A 24873-nucleotide genomic window follows, 5' to 3' on the forward strand; every position below is an offset into this window, starting at 1 on the left:
CCTCAAAGCTTCTGAAGCTGACTGTAAACCTGGCAGCACTGATGCTATCAAAACTCTGCAGAGTTTGGATCCCTAACAGGAGCTGGATACTCCTCATCTTCTTGAGATGGAGGAGTAATCTTTGTACCTGTATGGCCAAAGGGACACTTCCACATCAGAGTGGAAGTCTTGCAAGGTCTGCACTCAGGCAGAAGTGCTTGAGGTGGGCATAGAAAAGCAGCCTTTGCCTTTCAGAGGGGTACTATGTCCTGTTCACAGGGTGTTTGTTACCAGGAAGGAAGTAAATAGTGGAGATGTGTCACTGAATAATATTTTTGTGCATCATCTTTATGCAAACCATCAGAGCATGGTAGAGAAGAGCTAAAAGCACTGTCCCTGTCTGTCCTATGTGCTCATTGTTATCAGAGCAGTGGAGTGCACAGGGCTGCCAGAGTCCTCTTAGACCTTCTAACCCAAGTAACCTTTAGGCCTTCTTGCTTTGGGACTCCCAAGCATTCATGCAATAAGAACTGTTAAATATTTATGCTTATAGATATTGGTGTGGGTTTTATTTATTCGTGCAAAATGTTTGTCTTAATCAGAAATCCAGGATGCATAGTTAATAAAGCTGTCCAAATATTTTTTCATCCTTGAAATTTTTATGAGGGGGGCACTCTTTATCTCTAACACCTGTGGTAATCTGATGTGCCTCACCAGCTCATTCATTGTGTTGCTCATTCCTTCAGATAATGACTGGCTTAATTGATAAGATAGCAGCTGTGAGGAGCTAGTTTGAGTTTGGTGGCTTAAACCAAGGAAAAGGGAATAGTTGCTCAGTATCATCAAAAATGCATGTGGAATAATATGTGTTTTTCATGAGATGCTTTTCTCTTTAAAGACAAGCCTATAAAAATTAAGTTTGTTGTAGCTACAGTGTGTACTGCACCTTCCGTAGAAAATAGGGAAATTCTTATAAATTCTTATTATTGCTAACTTAAAATTTTATATCATGTTTCACTGAAAAAAAAAATTTAGTTCTATCTCACAGGTAGTTCCTTGCTTAAAAAAAGCTCAACCCAAAATCTAAAAACTGCAGAAGCAGGAAATTGTTTTCAGTCTTGCCAGATGATGTTTATGTCTGGAAATACCTAGATTTTCAGTGGCTGTAAATTCTGTCAAAATTAATCAACTTGAGTAGAGGAATCACTGTAACATAAAAATCTACATTTACTATTTCATTAGGAGCTTAGTTTTATTTGATGTGATGATACAATATTTAGTTTATTTTTTTCCTCCATTTTTTAACAACCGTTGCATTCTGGTTTGTGTTTTGTACAACTTTCAGAAACTGTATATCCTTGGAGGTGAGGTAGCGGACTCTGCCCAGAAATGTACCCACCTAATTGCCAGTAAAGTGACCCGAACTGTCAAGTTCCTGACAGCAATTTCTGTAGTCAAGCACATAGTAACTCCAGAGTGGTTAGAGGAGTGTTTCAAATGCCAGAAATTTGTTGGTAAGTTAAATTAGTATCAATTCCTATAGTAAAATAAAGGTGCATTGATAAACATGTTTAAATACAATTTTTTCTTTTGTCTTCTGACTTCAGTAGAGTTCAGCTTTTGAAAACAGAAATTTTAATTCTACAGCAAATCCTGTTGTCATCGTTCACATTTTTTGAAGAGTAATTTGCAAAGTTTTTAAATAATGATATTAGCAGCTAGTTTGTATTCCACTTGAGTTAGAAGGTTGTCTTAGTATGCTTAAGCAAAGCTGTCATAAGAATTGTTTGGTTTTTTTTAAATCAAGTTCTCTTTCAGCAGAATTATTTTGTTTCCTTTAGTTTTCCTTTGTTTTAATACAGTTTTTTTCCCCTTAAATGAAAGAAAAACACGTTTAAAAAGTTTGTGTTAGGGTCATTAAATGATTGGATATTGTTAAGTATTTTATTTTTTTCTTGGGTAGTCATTTTGTAGATTTTTACCTGTGAGTGCATTATTTTTTAATTCACCCTTTCTGAAAGGGTGATTATTTGGTTTAGAATTGTTTTTTGCATTTTATGTGATTGTAAGAAGAAAATGTATAACATCGCTGGCTAACCACTATAAAGATTTGAATTTATGGATCATTAATTAATAAACCAGCAAATATTTCTAAAAATCCCAAGAAGGTAATTTCCTTATTTGAGCATCAGTGAACTGAGAAACTGATAAATTTGAAAACCCTTAGAAGATGAAAAAAATAGGGGGATTTAAGATGACTGTTGTGATCTAGTACTTGAAGTACTTTACTTATTTACTGAAATTAGGTTGATTTGTAGCTAATGGGCTGGTTTCAGTTTTGTACCTGCTGAAATGATGGAAAATGTGGCAGTTGTTTACAAAAATTGTCTTAATTGTTTCTTTTGTCCCTTGGAAGAGTATTAACACTGTCCCTTGCAAGTTGTCAGAATTGTCCTTGGAAAGAACAATTTGTTCTCTGTATAATTTTTTGGTTTTGTTTTTTAGACTTAGGGGTTTTGGATTAAATTGGAGTTAGAAATGTGTTTGACATAGCTTTTTTGGAAAGATAAAGACTGAAATTCCATCCCTAATAAAAAAAGAAAAAAATGGGTGAATAACAGGACAAATGGAACAGATGGAAAGTTCTTTCTGTTAATACTGTATGAGGACTTGAAGAGAGTTTCTGGGCTCCCATACGTGGTCACAGTAATTTGAATTTAAACTTAATCCTTCTGCTTGATCATTCTCCTTTGCAGAGAATCAAAAAATAAAAATTTGCAAGTAGCTCTGATAAGTTAGAAAAAGGCACTTGATAAGACAGTGATTGTTGTTAGGTATGGAAGTGTAAAACATAGTTTAATTCTCCAAGTATTTGGTAGTCATCTGTGTAAGAAGCCTAATGAAGAGGGAAGTTTTAATCCTGTTTAATTCTAGAAGGTATCTGCCATTCAGAGCTACTCTGCCACCAAGATACTCTGCTCAGATTCCCTCCTGGGCCATGGGAATGTCTGTGTTTTGTGTGCCACATCATCAGTCTTTCTTTTTCAGATGAGCAGAACTTTGTGCTCAGAGATGCTGAAGCTGAGGTTCTTTTCTGCTTTAGTTTAGAGGAGTCTCTAAAGAGAGCACAAGTAGCTCCACTGTTCAAGGTATGCAGTTTATCACAGCATTTAAATACTTGGGAGTTTTCAACCTAGTTTTTCCATCATTGGGACCACAGGTTTATAGCTGAAAGCAGTAGAGCAAGCTGGCATATAACATGAAACATTTGTTGTCAATTTTCATTTTATGTCTGTTTTCTGCCTAAGCATTGGGGTGGATATAAACCCTCCGAATGACTGGATCCTGTAGATGATAACCAAACAGTCTCAGTATATTTGTTCACTTCCAAAATTTAGAACATTGCTCTGTTACTTGTAAAAAGCCACTTCTTTTCTTTGTTCTCTCTTTTCTTTTTTACACCAGCCTCATAGTCAGAGCACTTGCCCATAAAAATGGGAGTCTGAGGGTGAGTTTGCCCTTCAGCCTCAGGGAATTCTATTGTGAATCTCCACTGCATTTCCACTCAGCTGTTTGCTAGGATGGTGCAAGTTTTTTTCATGCCTCTGGTTAAAATTACATTACAGTGCAGAGAGGCATCTGGATATCTGAGTTGCTGAAGATTCTTCAGCCTAATTGAATTGCAGACTGTTTGGGGGTAAACCACCTAAAATAAGTATTTTTTCTACCTGTAATGAATAAGGATCTATGTCTTCTATTATGTCTAAATGCTACATTTTGCTCTCAGTTTTGCAGATTAAATAGCAAGATGTTTTCTGGTTTTTTTTCCCTAGCTGATAAAGAGAGATAATCTACTTTGTGATTTGGTCACCAATCTCAGTCAATTAGTAGAATATTTTTTATCAGGAAGTAATAAATTTGGTGTTGATTATAAGATAAAAGTTCTTTTTGTAACACTTGAGATGTCCCTGTGCTCAAAGAAGTGAGGAGCATTGTTCTTATGTGTCTTACCAAGCTGCAGTTGTTACTTTACAGATGTGGAAATTGGCACACCTGAACTGTTCAAATTCATCAAAATTGTGCATTTGCCCCTCCAGGGGAAACATCAGCAGTAATTAAGGACATCTCATCAACTGATGAATCTGTCCATAAGCCCAACCCCAGTTTACAAAGCCTGCCCTGCTGTATAAAAGAAGTGTCACATGACATTAAAACTTCATGTGTTGCAGAAATCAGTTAACATAATAATGCTTTTTCTTGTTCTTCCTTTTCTCTTTTTAGGGAAAATATTTTTACATTACACCTGGAATTTGTCCCAGTCTTTCCACCATGAAAGCTATTGTGGAGTGTGCAGGAGGAAAAGTATTATCTAAACAACCTTCTTTTCGAAAACTCATGGAGCATAAGCAGAATAAAGTGTGTTGAGTGTTGCTTTGTAAAATTTATTTATAATACCTTGCCATGTTCTTCTGAGCTAATCATTACTTTCTTTCCTTTAGAGTTTGCCAGAGATAATCTTGATTTCCTGTGAAAATGACCTTCATTTATGTCGAGAATATTTTGCACGAGGCATAGGTAGGTATAAGCTTTTGTTGTGATTGAACAGTATAACTGTTACTAAGATTTTTTTTTCTATTTCCCAGTTATTATTATTATACAGATACAGAGATCTTTTGAAGTTTTCAGATACTAATAGAGGAGTACATGGACTATCCTGCAGACTATGGAGAAATCCAAGCCAGCTGTTTGCTGGATATATCTAAGAGTTATTTTATAAGCAGAGCACCATAAGTTTTTGAATTTAGCAACAACTGAAACGTCAGTGCATTACCAGCATTATTCTCATCCTAATTTCAGAGCACAGTCCTGTACCAGCTACCAGGGCACCATCTCAGTATTTAACAAGGGAGTTAGGGGTTTTCACTTTAGTTATTCTCACTTTAGTGTAGAGCCCCAAGAAGTGCTGTATTTAGTAACAGTGCCAGGAGCAGTGTCAGGTGTGTCATTCTGCAGAATGAGGCAGAATTTCTGTGTAGGGTGTGAACTGTATGAATTTTGATATTTCCAGATGTCCACAATGCTGAGTTTGTCCTGACTGGAGTGCTTACTCAAACACTGGATTATGAATCATATCCTTTTTGTGTAAAGACATTTTGCTGCTTAGGGGAGTATGGTTTTTAAAAGTTTTTCTTAATTAGGAATTAATATGTAATGTTTGCTTGGTAGGCTGGTAGTTTAACACCTAGGAAAGTAGCTTAAATTCAACATGGAATTACTTTTTGATGGGAAATACTGCAAAGGAGAAGGAAGGCATGGTGGTCACAAAAGAGTAGTAAATATTAGTAAATAGTAGAATATTAGGCAATGGGAAAAGAACTTGCCACTAAGGGAAATATTTGACACAAGTTACTTTCAGATGAGGGAAGCAGCTTTTTTGAAGACTGTAGGCCCTGTTTGATAAATGCAGTGGAGGGACCAGTAACGCCTCTGTGTCTTTATGCATTTTTTTTATAGAACTTGTATTTTGCTGTCATTTCTTACAGTTGTTCTTCCTTAACAAACTTACATATAAATTTACTTGATGGATAGTAAAATGCCTTACTGCTCTGGAATCCTTGGAGCATTATATCTAGCAGTTCAGCCATTGTACAAAGCTACTAGAACTTCCTGTGGATGCTGTTTTCCAGCTGTTTTCCTAGGGATGATGAGCAGTTTAAAGCAGGAAAGCAAAAATAAACTGCATCTTTTTTAGGATGTGTAATTTTATTATGCTGAAACATAATTTACTATGTTTTGTATTATACTACCATTTTGAAAGAGCCCATTTTAGGTATGATGAGCCCATTTTTAAGCATTTTAAAATAAATTATGGTACTTCAGCCAAAAGTGTAATTTGGATGTAAAAATAGAAGGGCTTACTATCTATTAAATTATGGATGTCGAAGATGAAAATGTTTTGTACTTTATTTTTATTTCTTATACTCTATTTTCTTTTATATTGATATTTTGCCCACATTTGAAATAAATGTACTTTTAAATGTTTTACTCTATATTTTAGTGGTCGTTCATTTTTTTGAATACTGTGCAACAATGGCACTCTGGTAAGAGTAAATTACTCAAATCTTTTTCCAAGCAATGTGAAATTATTTTAAGCTTATTTTACCAGGTATGTTTTAATATATGAATCCCAGTGCTTTAAAGGGAAATAATTGTAAATGTATATATGTGTTTTTACTGAAGCAGAGAAGCTGCTTGAAGGAGAAACTATAACCCTGCATATTCCACTGTTGTGATAACTTTCTGTTTGTATAGTGAGTTTTACTAAATAAATATTAAAAAACCAGTCTCCTGAATCTATATTCAGTGGTATTTCCTAAAACACACAGTTCTAATAAACTGATTTGACCATTTTTATCGGTTTAGATTCCAGCAGATGAAAAAGTGATACTAAAAGCATTTATTTTCTTTCTGATCATCAAGACAATTCAGCTCTGATGCTGTATAGGCAAGTGAGTATCTGCACTCCCACATCAGGGAAATTATTGATTTCAAATCTCTTTTGTGCTGTGGCTTTAAGTGTAAATCCAGCTGGTGCTTGATTCACTGATTCTGTTGCCTTTCTCCCAGTGCCTTGGTTGAACAGAGTGCTTAAGTGAATGACAAATTGCTGCTGTAAGAACACAGTGGTAGTAAATGTCACGATGAGCGAGGTCCCACAGAGGTCACTGTGTGCCTGTTGCCTTTCATTGCTGGCTCTGGTTCCTCAGCTGTGTCCGTGTCCTGAGCTGCTCCTGTGCTTGGCTCTTCTTTTGCGAGCAGAGAGGGCCTACCTGAGGATCACAGGAATGGTAACATTTCTACCATTGTGACTTTTGTAAGGTGGCAAAGTGGGATAAATGAGAATGTTGCACTTTGGTTACCATGGTACTTTTTCACAAATGCTATTTACTTATGGCAGGGTTCTGTGTTTATTCTTAGTGTGATGTTCAGCTCTCTGAAGTGTAGCTTCCTTTTCATTATGAGACAGATGAAGGAAAAGTGTGTAATGTGGAACCTAAGGTTGGAAATTGATGATATGATTTTGTGCTTTAACTTTAAAAACAGTAAAAAAGGAGGAGGGACTGCAGTGGGAGTTAACTGTTGGTTGGTAAGTTGTGATACAAATTACTTAAATTGTTCAGATGTGTATCCTGGCAAGTCTGGTCTCCCTGTCAGTGGAGGGAGAGAAAATCTCTGAAACCTGACTTAAAGAGCCCTGCAGAGACACATCTCTCAACAGTTCAACAAAGCAGTTTAGTTATCTGAATCTTTCAGAACACAGAAAACAAAGTTAATCCCACCCTAAAGAACGTTGTAATACATTGCATGAATACTATTTTTACTGGAGAAATAAATGCACCTTTTTCTCACTTAAGAATGTAATACTGAAACGATCTGAATCTCTTAATCTCTTTGAATGAAGAGATTTTCTTCATCGTACTTGTTACCAAGTGGCAGGAGGATTTTGTGCCTTTTCCTTCCTAAAGGAAAAGTGCCTTTTCCTTTAAAACATTTATCAGCTGTTGCAGCTTTTGAATGCTTGGCAGTTTTGTGGTACACAGAACTTAACTTGAATGCATATTTTGTACCTGTCATGCACTCAGCAAGTCTTCTGCCTGCCTTCCAAGATGCGTTGTCCTACCCAAGTTTAAATGGTGCTTTCAGAGAGACACAGGTGTCAGGAGTCAGCTCAGCTGTGCACAGAATCAGGCCCAAGGCTGATATTGCCCCACCGTGTCCTAGGAGCTAAAGAGACCTGCTACAGCAGCTTGGTGCAGGTGGGAGGCAGGGGGAAAACGGGTTTGGATGTGTTGGCAGTTTGAGCCTCAGCAGTGTAGACTGCTCCACTCCATAATGCATTTATGCTTGTGAGGAGTTCTCAGCCTCTTGTAGGCTTGGCTTCCTCCACGTTTTCTACAGTGAAGCAGTGCTGAGGATATGTAATACCTTTGCCAAGAGCTGTTAAGAGTTAAGATGTGAATGCAGTAGCATCTGCAAGGTAAATTTCCTTACAAAAACTATCCAAAATGCTGCCAGATACTGCATAGAGAAACTTGAGGAAAACCAAATGTGATCATGGAACAAATGAACCCCATGGGAAACATGAGTGATAATGCATCTGTTTCATGATCAGTGAAGACAGTATGTTTATTTAGCCAACATACAAGTATGACTGATTTGATTAACCTTTCAATTAGAATGAAAAACACAACCTGCCAAGAAATAGTCTTTCAAGAACCACAGGAGCTGTCCAGAGCCAACTGGCTTGCACAGATGTTACTGTGTGTGATTAGTGAGAGAAAGGGTTTTGATGGAGTATTCTGGTACAGCATTGCTGTTAGGATCATGCTTTTGCCTTAGTGGAAGGCTGTAATACTTAAGTGTCCATTTGATCCTGTCCTCTGTATCAGGGAAAAAAAAAAACCTTTTCATGTTGTCACAGAAGATCCGTAATACAAGCTACAAAATTTACGTTCTGTAGAATCCTATTCTGCTAAAGTAGTTATTTAAAGGTAAATGTAGAACATGTCTAATAGCAAAGACATTCCATCAGTTAGGGCTATGTTGGAAGTCAAGCTCACATGGTCTCCACTTGTTACTGTGCAGCTTTCTGTGCTGTGAGTCATCTAGTAGAATTGTGGAACTGATTTCCAGAAATACTTCTGGAGTAGACCTCTCGAGGTTAAGTGCCCAGTGTCTGGAAGGGTGGAGTGTGTGGGCATGTTGTTTCTGTATTTTACTACCCTCAAGAAAATAAATAAATCATCTTTGTGTTTAGTCAGAAAATCCATTGTTCCACAAGTGGCTGGTGATGCTCGTTTCATCCCCACACACTCTCCAGCAGAGTCTGGCTCTTACCTTCTGTTTGTGAAGCACAAGAGGCTCCTCCCAAGGGACAGGCATGGTTGAGAAACGTCCTCAGTGGGATAGAGGAGCCTTCCCTGGAGGACTGAGCCCTCAGGAGATGAGCTCTTCGAAGGGAATTTTAACCTGCATAGTGTGTATGCAGACAAGTGTGAAGAGTGAGGGATGCTTGGGAAAATACTCCCACCTTCACCAAAAGGATACATTTCTCTGATCCTTGAGCAGTGCTTTGTCAGAAAGAGACCAGACTGGGTCTGCCAGGGAGAAAGCATCAGTAACAGGGAGCACTCCAGATCAGACAGCTTTGAGTGGGTTTGTCCTTGTAGCAAGCTATACCAAAAAGAAAAAAACAGAGTATTTTAAGCCCAAGAGGCCAAATTTTATAAATATATCAACAAAAAGACTTTTAAATGAGGCAACTCTATCAAAGAGATGGAACAGAAGTTTCCCTCCCTGTTTTTTGTGTCTTCATAGGACAGAACCTCACTTAATTCTGTTTAATGTTGTGGGAAATTACACAGCCCTTTCTGGTGACAGGAGTTTTCTCCTTACAGATACTGCAAACATTTTAATAAGCAAATAGAAAACCTCACCATTTTCATGGCTTTTGGGATTTGATACTTAAACTTGATAAACTCACAGCTTTTTATTGACAATATCTATGTCATGCTTCCTGACTCTGTGAGAGAAGATGGAGGAATGTCTTTGTCAGAAAAAAAACCAAAACTATTTGAACTGTATTTGTGAAGGCTGGATTAACCCTTGGGGCCCTAAATAGTGGAGCCCACCAGCCTTCCAGAGGCCAAGCTGGAGCAGAGGGAAGGAAGAGGAGCTCAGTGGTAAAAGCAAGCAAAGTCAGTCAGCATTACTCAAAGGAGCCCTCTGAAAAAAAAAAAAATGTACTTCAAAATAGTTCAGAATTGTTTATGTTCTGTTAAAGCAATGAAATATTTTCAAAGGAGGAAGGGAGAGAAGAGTGTGATTTTTCACATGACAATTGGGGCTTCCAGCCCAGCATGGAGAGAGGCAGACCGGAGCCACCAGGCCAGCCCAGAGGAGTCTGATTTGCAGATAAGTCAGGAGGGGTTAAACAGTTCCTGAGCTCTGCCGGGGCCAGGAGCTGCAAGGCTGTGACAGACGTGACATAAACCAGCTTCCTTCTGCCTGCAGTGACGTTCTGCTGCTCACCTGGGACAGGCGGCCACAGAGCCCTCGGGTGGTGACTTGCCAGCCCTCAAAGCTGGGTGTTGCTGTGGCTACACAGATCCTGCAGACAGATGCACTTCGTGGAGAGATCTGCAGATGTGACTGAAACGCACTGGAAGAAAAAGGGAGGCATCAAAACGCAGGCATGTCCTTCCTCTTGCAGCATCCTTTAGCTGAGGGGCTGCACAGCTCACAGCCCCTCAGAGGAGCTGTGCTCCGAGGCCTGTTGAAGTCACCTCCAGCAATGTTTCGAGCACAGCAAACCCGTGCAGCTCCACCCAGGCAGAGACTCCCACCTCCCTGCCAAAACCACCTTGCCTCATGCAGTGAGTGTGTTGGTCAGTCCAGTGCTTCCTACTCTCACATTTCACACTGCTTTTGCCCCTTGCTCCTTTTCCCTCTTTGCCTGGAGAAGGCTGCAGTAGGCATGGATTAAACTTCCCAGACTCTCTAGCTACTGCTGGGCTCTAGACTCCTTCACCTGGCCTCCCCAGTTCCACCATCTTTCTAACAGAGTACCCAGCACAGTATAAAAACTATCCAGCATATTGAAAGTGCTAATTAGGGCATTAAAAGCAATATATTTAGTGTCCTTAGCCTCTGAACAGTCTCTAACCCCTCCAGGCTGCAGCACAAGCAGCAGATCTCATTTCCATCTGTGGTCTTCATCTTGACTGTTCCTCGCGTTAACATGGGGTCACAGCAGGGCTCTGGAGTGGAAATCAAGCAGTTTGCTCAGGAGCAGATTCTCCACAGGTTCTTTGCAATGAGTATCTCAATATATTGGTTTTATAGAGCCTTTTCCTCTTGGTCACAGTGACTAATAACAGCTTCATTTCCTCTCTTAACATCACAAGAAGTTTTGTATTGTGAATCACATTTCTACTTCCATGGAACAGACAATATAATAAAGTCCAGTTATTAAAGAAGTATCTCTCTTCATCTTGGTAGAAAAAAAGAGTATTTGTTAAATGCTTTACAAAGAGAGAGAATGTATTCCTAGAAGAGATGATCAAAGTGGCCAAGCTCTGAGTAATGTGTGCACCTGGAGGAAAGGTTTTGTGATTGAAAACTCGTTTTTTTATCTGGTGACATCATCTGATTAAGTGACATCATCCCTCTCAGCACAGGGCGAGCTCGGGGCTGTGGGAAGCCCTGGGAGCTTCAGTCATCATCAGCAACACAGAGAGAGAACAAACCCTGCCTGGGGCTGGAGCTGCTGTGCCTCTCTGCAGATCATTTTGGATGATGAACTATTTATAGAGCCATTTTAAACTCCGTTCTCACATGGATGTGAGACACAGGGGCTTTCTGAGAACCGAGAAAGTTTTAAGAGCTAAATGAAATGCTGAACTCAATGGCAAGGGCAGGAAATGTGATGGGAGCTGAGCATCCTGTGTGGGTGTTGTCCTGCTTGCTTTTAAAGATGCAGGGATAATAGCAAGCAAGAGTGGAAACTTCATGTTAGTGCCTCAAAACAATGAAAGAAAATGGACCCTGCCCAAAAAAATGGGAGGTGTGTGTGTGTAATTTTGTAAGGATAGGAGCCTCTGGGAGCTGACAAATTAGTAAATTATTCCATTTAAATTGATGTATATTGCAATAAACTCAATTTTAATGAAACTAGTTTGGGGCTTTTTGACTAGGAAGGCAAAATGAATTATTAAACTATCAAATAATAAAGTAACTGATATTAAACTAATTGAGAAAATTAAACTGAAACAAAACCACTATAATCACACATGTTGAGTGTGGGGAAACTGAAATGGGAATTCTCATTTCCAGTTTTGCAGCAGAAACACTTTGTAACTGCTGAAAAAGTTGTGCAGTTTATCCAAACCCAGAACAAATGAGAGAAACTTTTGAAGTTTATCTTTTCCTCCAGCACCACAGTAGGCATAAGTGCTAACTTACCACCTCCTCCTTGTGGCACCTCTTAGCAACACCAGCACTTCAGGGTGGTTCAGTCATTTATTTAGCTGATCTAATTTATGTCATTAATTGTTTAACCTTCAGTTACACAGAGCTCCAGGATTCATCACCCTCCCTCCACACACGAGCTGCAAACAGCCATGGAGCCCTTACTGAGCACAGGTGAAGTTTCTGTCCTGAGCATCCTCTGAGAGGTAAGAAAAAAGAGGGGCAGAAGTGGAAGGAGAAGTATGTCCTTCAAAGGACTGTCAGGAAAATTACAGGTTTGATAGCACCATCCCATAAATTTTCTAAGCTCAGCATGGGAAGTATAAAGGCAGAAATAGCTTTTTTTTTTACCTATAAAGATTTAAATCAATTTCTTCTCCTTTGAGAAACGACCATACCAAATACCAGCTGGCACTGGGTTATATTTCATAGTGGAAAAAACAGGATTCCTGGGCTTCTCTGCTTTTCAAATTTGACAATGACAAAGGAGACTGAGGGAGCTGTTGCAGCCAGTGCCTCTTTGCTTTACCTTTTTCTGCACAAAGTCTGGTTTGCTTTGCTTTGGTAACTACGGCTCCCTGGATTTTTAGGGAAACAGTATTACATCTTTGTGCCCTATGGAGAGAATTTAATACATCAGCAAAAACTGAGTTGCTCTGTCTGGATTTTGCCCTTTAGCTGCTGAATCCAGTGAAGAAAATCCAGGTAATGGATTTTCCCTGGCAAATGAAAACACGTGTTTAACATGAAGCATAGGAGTAGCTGTACTGACCTCTCCTGATTATCACCAAATTTACACCCACCACTAAAGCACCAGAGCTGAGGTTACCCAGACCAGACACAGCCTCAAAACGAGCAACCCAGACAGAGCCACAGCTCCCAGGAGAACTAAGGATTTTGTGAATCATAGAATGGTTTGAGCTGGAAGGGACCAGGTTGCTCCAAACCTCATCCAACCTGAACATTCCCAAGGATGGGTCACAGGTCCAGGTCCATCTCTCTGGTGCTGGGAGCCCCAGGGCTGGATGCAGCACTACAGGTGGGACCTCAGGAGGACAGAGCAGAGAGGGACAATCCCCTTCCTCCACGTGCTCCCCACGCTGCCTGTGATGCAGCCCAGGATGTGATGACTTTCTGGGCACATTACCAGGTCATGTCCAAGTTTTCATCCCCCCTGTCCCCTGGTCCTTCTTGGCAGAGCTGCTCTCAGTCCCTTCACTGGTTCTGTGTTGGTTCTGGGGGTTTCCCTGGCTCAGGAGCAGGACCTTGCCCTTGGTGACTCCAGGAGCTGGAGGTGACAATGGCAGTGCCACCCAAAGCACAGTGAGCTGCAGAGCTGCCAGCTCTTGTGATCTACTCAGAGTTCCAGGGCAAAAGGAGAGCTGTGAAAGCTGCCCCTGTGTACTGAGCTGTCACACAGGGCATTGAGCTCTTTATAACACACAGAACACAGGATCATGATGGTAATTGAGTACTTAAAAAAGCAAAAAATCCTGTTGTGCCCTGGGTATGGAATACCTAATGAAATCATGTTTATTGCTCGGCGCTAGGCTGCTAATTTGCTTTGATTTAGAATTTATAAAGATAATTGTGGATGTGTGCATCTGCACAGGGAGCTGTGAAAAGCCTTTCCTCTCCATTTAATGAGCAGCACATTGACATGGACTGCCTTCATTTGACTTCCCTCTTCCAATATGATTGATTTTAGTCCCTTTGTTAGAGCAGAGGGAGCCACTAAGGCCACGTGCTCCCACCAGAGGTGTGGGAGATGGGGAGCTGAGGAGCAGCCTCCTCTCACAGATCTGTGTGATTCCTCTTGCCCTAGAGGAACCCTCAGGGTAAAATAAGGAGAGATGCTCACACTTTACAGCTCTGATCTTAATATTCTTGTTGCCACTTTGCACATATTCACCCCTGGTTTAGTGTTACTAAAAGTGGAATGAGCTGAAAGTTGGAGTAATGTGGTGTCAGCAGTGACACCAAATGCTGAACTGGGATGATCTTTCTCCCCTCAACACAGATTGCTAAATCCACATTTAGAAATCCTAAAGGCACAAAATGGATTGAGAGGAGCCTGGCACTGGGCAAACAGGCTGAATCAGGACCCTGGCAGGCAGCACCCTCCTCTGTTTGTGCACAAGAGCTGGATCTCATCCTGGTTTCTGCCCATGATCAGTTGACTTTGAGGTGTCACACTGGCATGATGAAACTTCTCCTGGAATGGCCAAAGACTTCAGGGGTTTTAAAAGTATTTCAAAGAGCCTGTCATTTGAAGCCACTTTGGGAGAGTTGAAGGAGTTAATCACCATTTCCATGAGTGGAAAAAAGATGACAAGAACTATCTCCAGAGAAAGCTTCCATCCCTGAAGGCCAGGAACACTGATTCCTCTCTCTTTGCAAGAAACATCAGAAAGAAGGAGACCTCTGAATTTTAATGCATGTTTCTGTATGTGATTAAGCCCATGTGAGAAGATGGCAGCAGTGCCTGTATGGACCACTGAAAATTCATGTTGGCAGGGGAAGGAGAGGACAGACAAAGGTCACAGCTTCATTTTTAGCTATTCCCTCTCCCTGTAAGTGACATTTTACCTAAGCCGGCCTGGTATCATTCCAGTGGTGTTGCCTGAGGGAATTCCTGGTGCTGGTGTTTCCTTGTCCCAGGAGCAGCCAGGGCAGGGTGTGAAGGCAGGGCTGCAGCTGCCAGCCCCAGGGATGCAGGGATGCAGGGAGCAGCCCCCAGGGCAGGCAGACAGCCACATCTTTGGAGTATGAAGTTTTTTCCTTTATCTGCTTCTAAACCTGTTCAACAGGAGGAAAGAAAAGCAGCACTTAGAGTGTCTGCCCTCCCCACATGGCATGCCTGTGTCAGGCAGAAGTTTTGTCTGACACCTGTGAAAGATGAGCAGATACAACTGTGTCCACCAAACCTGGAGAAGAATCAGGGAAACTCCCCTGTTCATCTGCAGGGAATGTGCATTTGAAGGGATGCCTGATGCCAGCCCAGACAAAACATCTGCAGCCAGAGAGGGATGTCCCCACAAGACCAAGCAGCAAAACTATTTCACCATCCATAGGGACCATGTCAGAACCTGAGAATCTATTCTGCCACTTGTTCAATCCCTGACTTGCAGCAGTGCTTTCCCCTTGAAACTCCATTTTTCATGTTCAGCAGCAAAGCAGGATTTCCTAAGCCCTTACAAGAGCTCTTTTCCTCTGTATGTTTTGCACAGGAATTAGAGCACATGAAGCAGATTTCTTGTGTGATGAGAGGATGTTTTACATACATCCCTTCAGAGAGCTATTGCTGCACCTCTGGGGAGCCCGAATACTAGATCTAATAATACACCTTAATTAAAATAAATAGTGTTCCTAATTATGTCTTGTCACACAGTTTGTACCCTATAATTTCTCAGTGTGATGCAGCTATGAATAAAACATTAAAAACATATTCATATGTAGTTTTACCCATACAAATGTACTGCTCATGGGCTTCTCAGAGTGCTCTTAGTCTTTTATGAAGATGTTGCAGGTCACATCATGGTTTCCTTAAACTGTGTTTTCATAACTTTAAGGAGCTCTGATTCAAGAAGTGATTTTGTAGCTGTGAGGATGCTGAGAGCCACAAGAACAGTGTCTCCTAACAAAATATATCCATGAAGTGAAAATGGGAGGGAAGAAAATGAAAAGGGAGTTGCAATTTATAGCTAATGCCATGAATTAGTCCCTACTCAAACAACAGGATCAACTTGTACAAGAATGATTATCATAATGAAGGAATCATTCCAGGACTGGTAGAAATAGCTGGCACTTGTGGCTTCAGAAAATTGTAGATTCATCCTGCTTGGGATGAAAAGCATCACTTCAAATCCAGAGTCTTTAAGTGATCCCTGCACTTCTGAGGGACAGAAATATCTGGGTCACTGCAATGGTTTGGTCTAAATTGGGATTCAGAGAGAGTCTGGGTTCCATAAAACTTCTGGCTATCAGAATCCAGGCTCATCTGACTTCTTCATATGAAAATAAATAAAAAAGCTAATTGTACACATTCAACCTAAAAAAGGAAAAGAAAAATATTGTCTGCAAATATCTTGTCCCTTATTAGTCCTCCTGTTGGTAGAGAAGAGGGAGTCTTCAGTTTTCAGAGTCATCCAGAACTGTTTTTATTGACTGAAGTATTTGTTTAGCACTCAAAGTACAGTGTCACTGTGGAGGCAGGACGGGAATGAAGAGACTGACTCAGAAGGCTGCTGAGAGTAAAACTCTGATTTATTCAAAATACACTGCTCTTTTATACAGAGCTCTGCAAGGACCAAAACCATTGGTTCTGAAGTGAAAACAACGCACACCATTGGTGCAAAGTGCTTGATGCACAGTGATAGAACTTAACTATAAACAATGTGAAAAACAAGAGAGATAAAGGATTATTTATATTCTTTCCCAGCTCTTTCCCAGGCTTTTGCCTGGCTAGAAACTCTCAGTTTCTTTCTTTGACTGAATCTGAGACCCACAGTACAGGCTGTAATACTGGGTGTGGTACAGGTGGGATCAGTCTGAGGAGCCAGGAAATGCACAGAGGGTCCAAAATCAGCACTGCTCAGGCGAAGGGAGCTGGGTTTAAAACTGACTCCAACGCAAACCTGCCTCTTGGGAAGAAAGGTAACAGAAAAAGGAATTATTAAGCCATTTGTTTTTCATTGCAATGGTCACTGAGGTATGTGTGATCACCTCCATGAAAATGTCATTGGAAGAGACACCTGGATTTGTGCTTAGCACTCCCTGCCTTTGGAGTTGCAATCACAGACACCGGTGAAAGTCTCATCTTTTGTTCCCCCTCCTTTGCCTGAGTTGGTTTTCTACTTTTTATTTTATGAGAGGAGATTGAAAGAGTGACAGAAATAGAAAATAAGTTTGGAGGGACACGGCAGCTCCCGGAGCTCCCACGATGCCCACGGCTGTGTTCGTGTCTGTCCCTGTCCATGTCTGTGTCTCTGTCCAGGTCTGTCTCTCTGTCCGTGTCCATGTCTCTGTTCCTATCAATGTCCATGTCTCTGTCTGTGTCCGTGTTTCTGGCTGTGTCTCTGTCCATGTCCATGTCCATGTCTGTGTCTGTGTCCATCTCTCTATCCATGTCCGTCTCTCTGTCCATGTCCATCTCTCTGTCCATGTCCGTGTCTCTGTCCTTGTCCATGTCTGTGTCCATGTCTGTGTCTCTCTCCGTGTCCATCTCTCTGTCCATGTCCATCTCTCTGTCTGTGTCCATCTCTCTGTCCATGTCCGTCTCTCTGTGTCCGTCTCTCTATCCATGTTCATCTCTCTATCCATGTCCATTTCTGTCCATGTCCATCTCTCTGTCCATGTCCATCTCTGTCCATGTCCATCTCTCTGAGTCCATCTCTCTGTCCATGTCCATCTCTCTGTCCATGTCCGTCTCTCTGTCCATGTCTATCTCTCTGTCCGTGTCCGTCTCTCTGTCCATGTCCATCTCTCTATCCATGTCCATCTCTCTATCCATGTGCATCTCTCTGTCCATGTCCATCTCTCCGTGTCCGTCTCTCTGTCCATGTCCGTCTCTCTGTCCATGTCCGTCTCTCTGTCCATGTCCATCTCTCCATGTCCGTCTCTCTGTCCATGTCCGTCTCTCTGTCCATGTCCGTCTCTCCGTGTCCGTCTCTGTCCGTGCCGCGCTCCCGCTCTCAGCGCGGCCTCTGGCGCCCTCTGCCGGCCGTTCCGCGCCCTGCGGTCCCCGCGCCCCCCGCTCTGTCCGGGCCGGCTCCGCCCGGAGAATCCCCCGGGATCCCCGGGATCCCCGGCTCCCACCCCCGGGATCCCCGGGATCTCCGGCTCCCACCCCCGGGATCCCCGGGATCCCCGGCTCCCACCCTCGGGATCCCCGGCTCCCATCCCCGGGATCCCCGGGATCCCCGGCTCCCACCCCCGGGATCCCCGGCTCCCATCCCGGGATCCCCGGGATCCCCGGCTCCCACCCCCGGGATCCCCGGCTCCCACCCTCGGGATCCCCGGCTCCCATCCCCGGGATCCCCGGGATCCCCGGCTCCCACCCCCGGGATCCCCGGCTCCCATCCCGGGATCCCCGGGATCCCCGGCTCCCACCCCCGGGATCCCCGGGATCCACGGCTCCCATCCCGGGATCCCCGGGATCCACGGCTCCCATCCCGGGATCCCCGGGATCCCCGGCTCCCATCCCGGGATCCCGATTCCCATCCCCGGGCTCCCGGCCCCGCTCCCCCCGCCGCTCAGCCGTGTCCCTCAGTGCCGCATCTCCACCCTTCGAAACCCCGCCGGGGATGGTGGCTCCACCGGGGTCCTGGGCAGCGTGTTCCAGTCCTCGGCAGCCCTTTTGGTGAAGGAATCTTTCCTCATATACAATCTAAACTCCCCTTGGCACAGCTCGAGGCCATTTTGTGGTGTCTGTGTCTTGCTGCTTGGCAGAAGAGACCGATCCTTTCCTGGTTATAACCTCCTTTCAGTGGCTGTAGAAAGCAAGAAGGTTCCCCTGAGCTCCTTTTCTCCATGCTGACACCCCCAGCTCCCTCAGCCTCTCCCCATAAGTCTTGTGCTTCAGCCCCTTCACCAATGTGTTCCTTGTAGTGTGGGCCCAAATCTGAACCCAGGATTTGACATGTGGTCTCACCAGTGGTGAATAGAGGGAGTATGATCACTGCCCTGGTCCTGCTGGTCACACTGTCATTGATACAAATGAGAATGCTCGATTTTTCCTCTTTTAAATATAAGGAAAGATATTATTTCCCTGCCTCAATGCTGCCACAGCTTTCAGGTGTTTATTTCCAGGGATTTACTTTCCAAGAGAGAACTGGCATATGGAGCTGCCATCCTTGGGCACCTAATCCTCACTTTGCTCACCCCAAGGCAACTCAGGCAGCGTGAGATGTTTCTCTGTCATCAACCACAACAACCCAGGACTATTTTAAGGTACAAAAAAAGGCACCTGCTGCTGCCTCCGCCCACAGATGTTGTTCCCAGTTACAATTTGGTTGGGGAGCACTTGGAGAAGCAGGTGGATTTGGGGAGAGGGTCCCCACTGAACTCCTGAGCCCTGAGTTCGGGTGGCTGAGCTGCCTTCTGAGAGCTGCTGCTGAGGATGTGAGTGTGGGATCCAGCCCATCCCCACCCCTGCACATCCCTGCTCACCCCTCAGCCCGTGCCTCTCCCTACCATGTGAGCTGTGTCACTGAATTTGGGCCTTTTATGCTCATTCTGGCCTTACCCTGACTGTGCAGATTCTGTGTCAGGCCCCAGAATTTGGGGGGAGTTTATGAACCGAAGCAGCAATGTCAGGCCTGCACCAATGGGAATTCGTGTCCATGAATTTGACTTACTCCTCTGACTTCTCCCTTCCTATTTAAAACTGCAGTGATGGTGCTGAGGCAGGTAAAAGCTGATCTCATCCCATCCCATCTCTCTCCATGAGAAAGAAATGGATTCTAGAATGCAGAACAAACACCTCTGGCTTTCAGGGGACTTTCCCCTGTGCAACTTCACAGATATGCAGGAATGCCACTGACTTTCCATGAGGATATTTAAGGCTATGATTCAATGCAGGCACCTGTTTTCACTCAAAGCTCAGTGATTTTAGGCCTGTTATCTCTGCTAACACTGAGCAGTGGCTTTTGAGGCTTGAAGAGGGAGGACAGGCAGGAAAATTAGCACCTGCACCTGCAGAGAGCATTGCATAAGACATAGCCTAGCTAAAATTAGCTAAAATTGTAACACCACCCTGTCCTGGTGTCCCTCTCATGTGATACCTTCCAGTTTTCTTTTTTGTATTTAGAGGAATAGGTGCCTTTTTTTTTTTTTTTTTCCTGTTTCTGTGGCTGAACTGACCTGTAACCTGTTTGTTTTACTGTCCATGTGGTGCTGAGAGTTACAGAGCAGCCACTGATTCTGGGCTTAAAGAGTGGCTTTCTGATCTAATCTAAAGTATGTTTTTAAACAAGAATCTAAGCACATTTGAAAATTAAGGGATGGAGTTAAGTAGGGAGGTGCATCCCTGTTGGAATCTGAGGTATTGATGATTCCGAGATTGTAGAAAGTCTCTGTCTGTCTGCCCCCTGCCAAAGCAGAAGCCATAATTGGTCTGTGCTGGTTTCAAGGTTGTTTATTCTGTTTATCTCTAACATGTTCTGCTGCCCTGCCCAGCTCTGTCCTGCAGGGCAGCGTGTGGGGCTCTGCCCTCAGTGGGATGTGACAAACATTAAATACCAGAAACTCCCTGGGCTGGATTGACAATAACGTGCCAATATCTGTCACCAACGTTGGACAGTGTGTCCCCAGCCTGAACCAACAGAAAAATACCAACACCACAGTGAGACATGGAGGGCATGAAGAAGGAAAAAAAGGGCAAGACACACCCAATTTCCTCCATCTTGTCCCCTTTGGACCCCTCATCTAGAATCCTAAAATTTTACTTTTGCACCCGTGCCACACTTAATTATTACTTATATCAAACACTCAGAGCCTGTAATTCATCCTGTAAGATTGAAAACTCTTTTCCATGGACAGAGATCACAGACAGTGTCTCTGGGGGCTCTGTCCAGGGGGGTTCCTGATCCCCTGCCAAGGTCCCAGACCTTCCAGGGCAGCCAGGGGGATGCCCTGGGCTCCCACACATCCCCAGAACGGGAGGAGAGGGAATGGAGCAGTGGAAGGTGTTGAACTCTCCCCTCAAATCCTCGCTGGGGCTCCATGGAGATGTGGGGATGGAGCAGAGCACTCCCTCCTGGAGCTCAGTGGCTGTGCGGACACTCAGAGCCCCAGGATCGGAATCCCTGCTTTGCTTTTGCCAGCGCTGAGATCCTCCCTCCATCCCGGATCCCCGCGGGTGCCGAGCAGGGCAGGAGTCGGAGCTTGGCTGCTGCTGCGCTGCCAGCAGCAGCGGGGACCGTCCCTGTGTCCCACCCCGGCGTCTCACAGCTCTCTGCAGCACGTTCCCACTAGATGGAGCGATGGCTGAGCCGCGGCAAACCCCTGGAAAGGCTTGGAAGTGGCTTCACAGCAGGGGAAACAGCCACTGAACATAAAAGGTTTTATTTTCCTGAGATTTCTTTAGTAAAGGAAAGTTTCCCAGATGAGGTATGTGAGGAAGAACTCTGCTTCACGACGTGGAAATTCAGTTTTCTTCCTGTAACCTGGACTGAAGTGTCCTCCTGGCAGCTCCTGCTGAGGGAGGAGCAGCCACTGGCACTGCTGGTCCTCTGTCACAGGGCAGTGACATCCCTGTTCCACATCCCTGAGCCCGCTCCTTGTCCCAGACACAATGTCCAGTGTCTGTCCATTCTGACACACTGCTCCTGTGTCCATCCTCACAGCCCTGCAGCACCTCCCCGGGCCTGGCCTGACTTCTGGCACCTGGATGTTCACCAGAGCTTCCCCCACCAGCTGGGAGCTCGCTTCAGCTGGAGCGGGCTCCCCCAGATTGCAGCATGAATGGATTTCACCCCCGGCACCCCGAGAAAGCCTGGGGCACATGGCACATGAGGAAACCTGGACCTCAGGTGTCCAAATGCTGCTCCTCCTTGAGTCCACAACAGTGTGGAGAGTGTGGCAGCACCCAAAGCTCCTGGCCACAGCCAGGGCGGGCACCTGGACGTGGCAGAGCAGAAATGCTCCCAGGGCTGGTGCTCGCCTGGGTCAGTCACATCCTCCTTGCCCAGCCTGGGGGCCTCTCCTGGCTCTGTCCTGCACGGCCCCGCTGCTGGGGTCTGTCCTCTCCCCTGTTATCCCTTTTGGGATGCCCAATTCCAGCAGCTCTGGAGGAGGCTGCCCTGTGCTGGCTGCACCCTGGGGACACCTGACTGCACCTCCTGGCCTGGCTGCTTTTGGATGCTGCTCTGAAGTCCTGCCACGTCCACGCTCCTGGGCATCCTGGGATGCAGACATATGTTCCAGGAGCTGCAGTTCTGGCTGTTCCTGCAGGAATTGGGCTGTCACCACAGATCCCCAGCCAGGTAATAATTAGCATTGACTCCATGATTGCAGAAGGCTGATCAATTGCTTTATTATCATCCTATCCTATATTATACTAAACTTATTAAGAAACTCAGTAACTTTTACAGCCAGTCCAATACAGCTTTGATCTATTTGGTCAATCCATGCAAACACCATCCAGTGTCCAATTAAGAAATCACCCTTTGGTAAACAAATCTCCATGACACATTCCACATGTGCACAACAGCAGGTGCAGCAAGTGGAGATAAGAATTTTTTCTCATTCTTTCTCTGATTTTCTCACAGCCTTCCCAGGGAAAATGCCTGGGAAAGTCTGTGCCTGCTCTCTTCTACCACAGTGGGCTGTGGTAGAGATGCTGAATCCCAGAGCTGCTGCCACACCTCCAGGAGGGTGAGTTGTCCCTGGGGGAGGCTGTGGGTGCTTCCATCTGACAGCAGCCCCTCCTTCCTTGGAGGTGATGCTCTGTGGGAGGAAACAGGCAGAGAGCAGCACGTGGATGACAAAAGGTGGGAAGGGCACAGGCTGCAGGGAATTCCAGAGGCATTTCCAGCTGCAGACCAGCAGCCAGCCTGGGCTGGCCTCCCTGGGATGGATGGAATCTGTCCTTTTGGGGCACTGCAGTTCCAGGTAGTGTTGTGTTTCATAAGCTGCTCCTGGCTGATGCTGCAGACAAGTCTCCCCTCTTTGCAAATGGCAGCAGTCCAAGGATAAATCCATCAGCACAGCAAGGAGGGTGGGAGCTGCAGACATGGAATAAGGAATAACCACAGCCTGGGCAGCCTCAGGCAACACATTTCAGAAGTGACAAGCTGGAAGGCTTGGCTTCCTTCACCTGGTGTCCCCAGTGAGTGATGATAACAGGATCCAAGCAGACATCCAGACAGGCTGAAGGTTACCACACGCTCTCCATGCCAGCCTGGCTCTGGGGATGTGGCTGCTCTCCATGTGAGTCCTGCACAAATTTTGTCAAGCACATTCTGAAAACTTTAACTGACCTTCAAGTTTGGGGTTGGAGGAACATTGATCTGTGGGAAATGGCAACTGATTCTCCCAGTGAAAGGCTCCAGCTGATCATCACAGAGCTTCAACTCAAAGGCCTTTCAGTCTGATGGCCCTTCCTGTCCCGGAGACTTTCGTGGGTGGTAGGGATGGGATTGTTTTACCCACTAAGGAACCACAGTAAATTTGGAGTATTTATTCAGCAAAGGTTGTGTAACACACAAGAGATAATTCTGGCAAGAAGGACTCTTTCAGGCAGTGCAGACAGATGGAGGAACATGCCTGGTGTACTGGGCTGACCCTTCCTGTGGTTCATGGTGGGATTTGTTCTGCCATCTCTTCTGGAGAAGAAGAACATCCTCTGAACCCTCGTGGATTGATCCCTCCTTGTCACTGGGTTGCAGACCCAGCTGAATTATGCTGAGTATTTCACCTTTAGTCCTAGTGCAGGGAGGTGAAAATGCAGGATGGAGATTTTGCAGCCAAGTTTTCCGGTCATTTTCCATCCTTTGCATCCTGCAAAGGATGAAAAAAAAAAAGGCAAAAAAAAAATATAACAAATTTGCATGCTTTAAAGATTTAATATTGATTAAGAATAAAGGAATATGCATATTATCTGACTAAAATTCAGAAAAAACATTCCTATCTCTCTGTTACATTTAGAATGGAGTTCACTTTAAGGGAAATGTTTGCTGTGATTCAGCACTTATCTGAGCCTGAACTCCAGCATCCTGACAATATCCTGCTCCCAAAGGCTCCCTGAAACCAAACTGAAGCAAACCAAGAGGGGCAGTTTTCCATAAGAGCAGCTGCCAGCTCCCATGTGGGCATTTTTCCACCATCACCCACGAATCCCTTGCTGGGCAGTGACTGCCAGCTGGGGGTTGCTCTCTGGGATCCTCAGGAATGCTCTCCTGCCCATCTGCAGGTGTCAGCCTGGGGTTGGTGCTGGTCAGTTGTGCCCATGGAGATGCTGAGAGACAGAGGCTGTGGAATGCCCTAGAAAGGTGAAAACACAGGTGTGTGTCCACTCAGCACTTTGGTTTTTAGACCCACCAGAGTGGCCTGGGAGATCAGGGCTGCACTGGCAGGTTGGGGACATGGAGGGGTGTCAGGACAGTTTTCCCATCTCATCTTTGGGCTACCCAGTGTGGTTGGCTGCTCTCCTGTTCCTGGCTCACACTGTTAGGGGGTCTTTGGTGGGCTCTGCTGGCGATGCCATATAGTAAAAATGAGGTGAACTCTGGATGTGGGAAGAAATTATTGTCTGCTCTAGAGTAGAAGGCTGAAGGATAGATTTATTAAAACTATACTATATTACATTAATATACTATTTAAAGAGATAGTATCCTATTCTACACACTTACTTCTTACTTACCTAATAAACAAACTCGTGACTCTGTGCTGAGAGCCTGAGCCACAGCTGGATCCATTGGTCACTGAACCTAAACAACTTCACCAGAATCCAACCCAGCCATCACTGCAGGTAAGCAATCTCCACACCACATTCCACATGGGGAAAAAAAGGAGCAGAGATAAAGTTTGTTTTCTATTCTTCTCTCTGTGCTTCTCCTGAGAGACAGAATTGTGCCTCTCTGTCCAGAGAATGTGAATACCACAATATTTCCAGAAAAAAAACCCTAAAAAACAAAAACAACCCACTTGTAGCTGTTTAAAACCTGAAGTACCTGAACTTTTCACCTGAAGCCCATCAGATTTTAAGGGTGTGGGAGTGTGTGAGTGCATTGATCTGTTGTCCCAGAGCTGTGTCCTTAGCACACAGTCAGTGTCCTAGTGGAGCCCTCCTGTCCTCAGCAAAACTGGCTGATGCCATGCAGTGAGGTGCCACTTGCAGCTCAGTTAATGTATGCTAAGCTG

General features: G+C 44.4%; 1 protein-coding gene across 3 annotated transcripts in view; it reads left to right on the forward strand.

Annotated features, from left to right (window-relative positions):
• PAXIP1 (PAX interacting protein 1) overlaps positions 1–6332 on the forward strand; it is a 30879-nt gene extending 24547 nt beyond the window's left edge. The window contains exons 16-21 of one of the 3 annotated variants that reach the window (XM_077789327.1): positions 1325–1493; positions 3028–3128; positions 4261–4395; positions 4479–4554; positions 5048–5107; positions 5545–6332. In XM_077789327.1, the coding sequence (XP_077645453.1) occupies positions 1325–1493; positions 3028–3128; positions 4261–4395; positions 4479–4554; positions 5048–5107; positions 5545–5561 (558 nt within the window). In that variant the 3' untranslated portion in view covers positions 5562–6332. Of the gene's footprint in view, positions 1–1324; positions 1494–3027; positions 3129–4260; positions 4396–4478; positions 4555–5047; positions 5298–5544 lie in introns of those variants that run through there. The other 2 variants (XM_077789333.1, XM_021526566.3) reach the window with 2 other exon arrangements.
• The last annotated feature ends 18541 nt before the right edge of the window (positions 6333–24873 follow it).

Source organism: Lonchura striata, chromosome 1, assembly GCF_046129695.1.
Source record: "Lonchura striata isolate bLonStr1 chromosome 1, bLonStr1.mat, whole genome shotgun sequence".
Classification (NCBI taxonomy): Eukaryota; Metazoa; Chordata; class Aves; order Passeriformes; family Estrildidae; genus Lonchura; species Lonchura striata.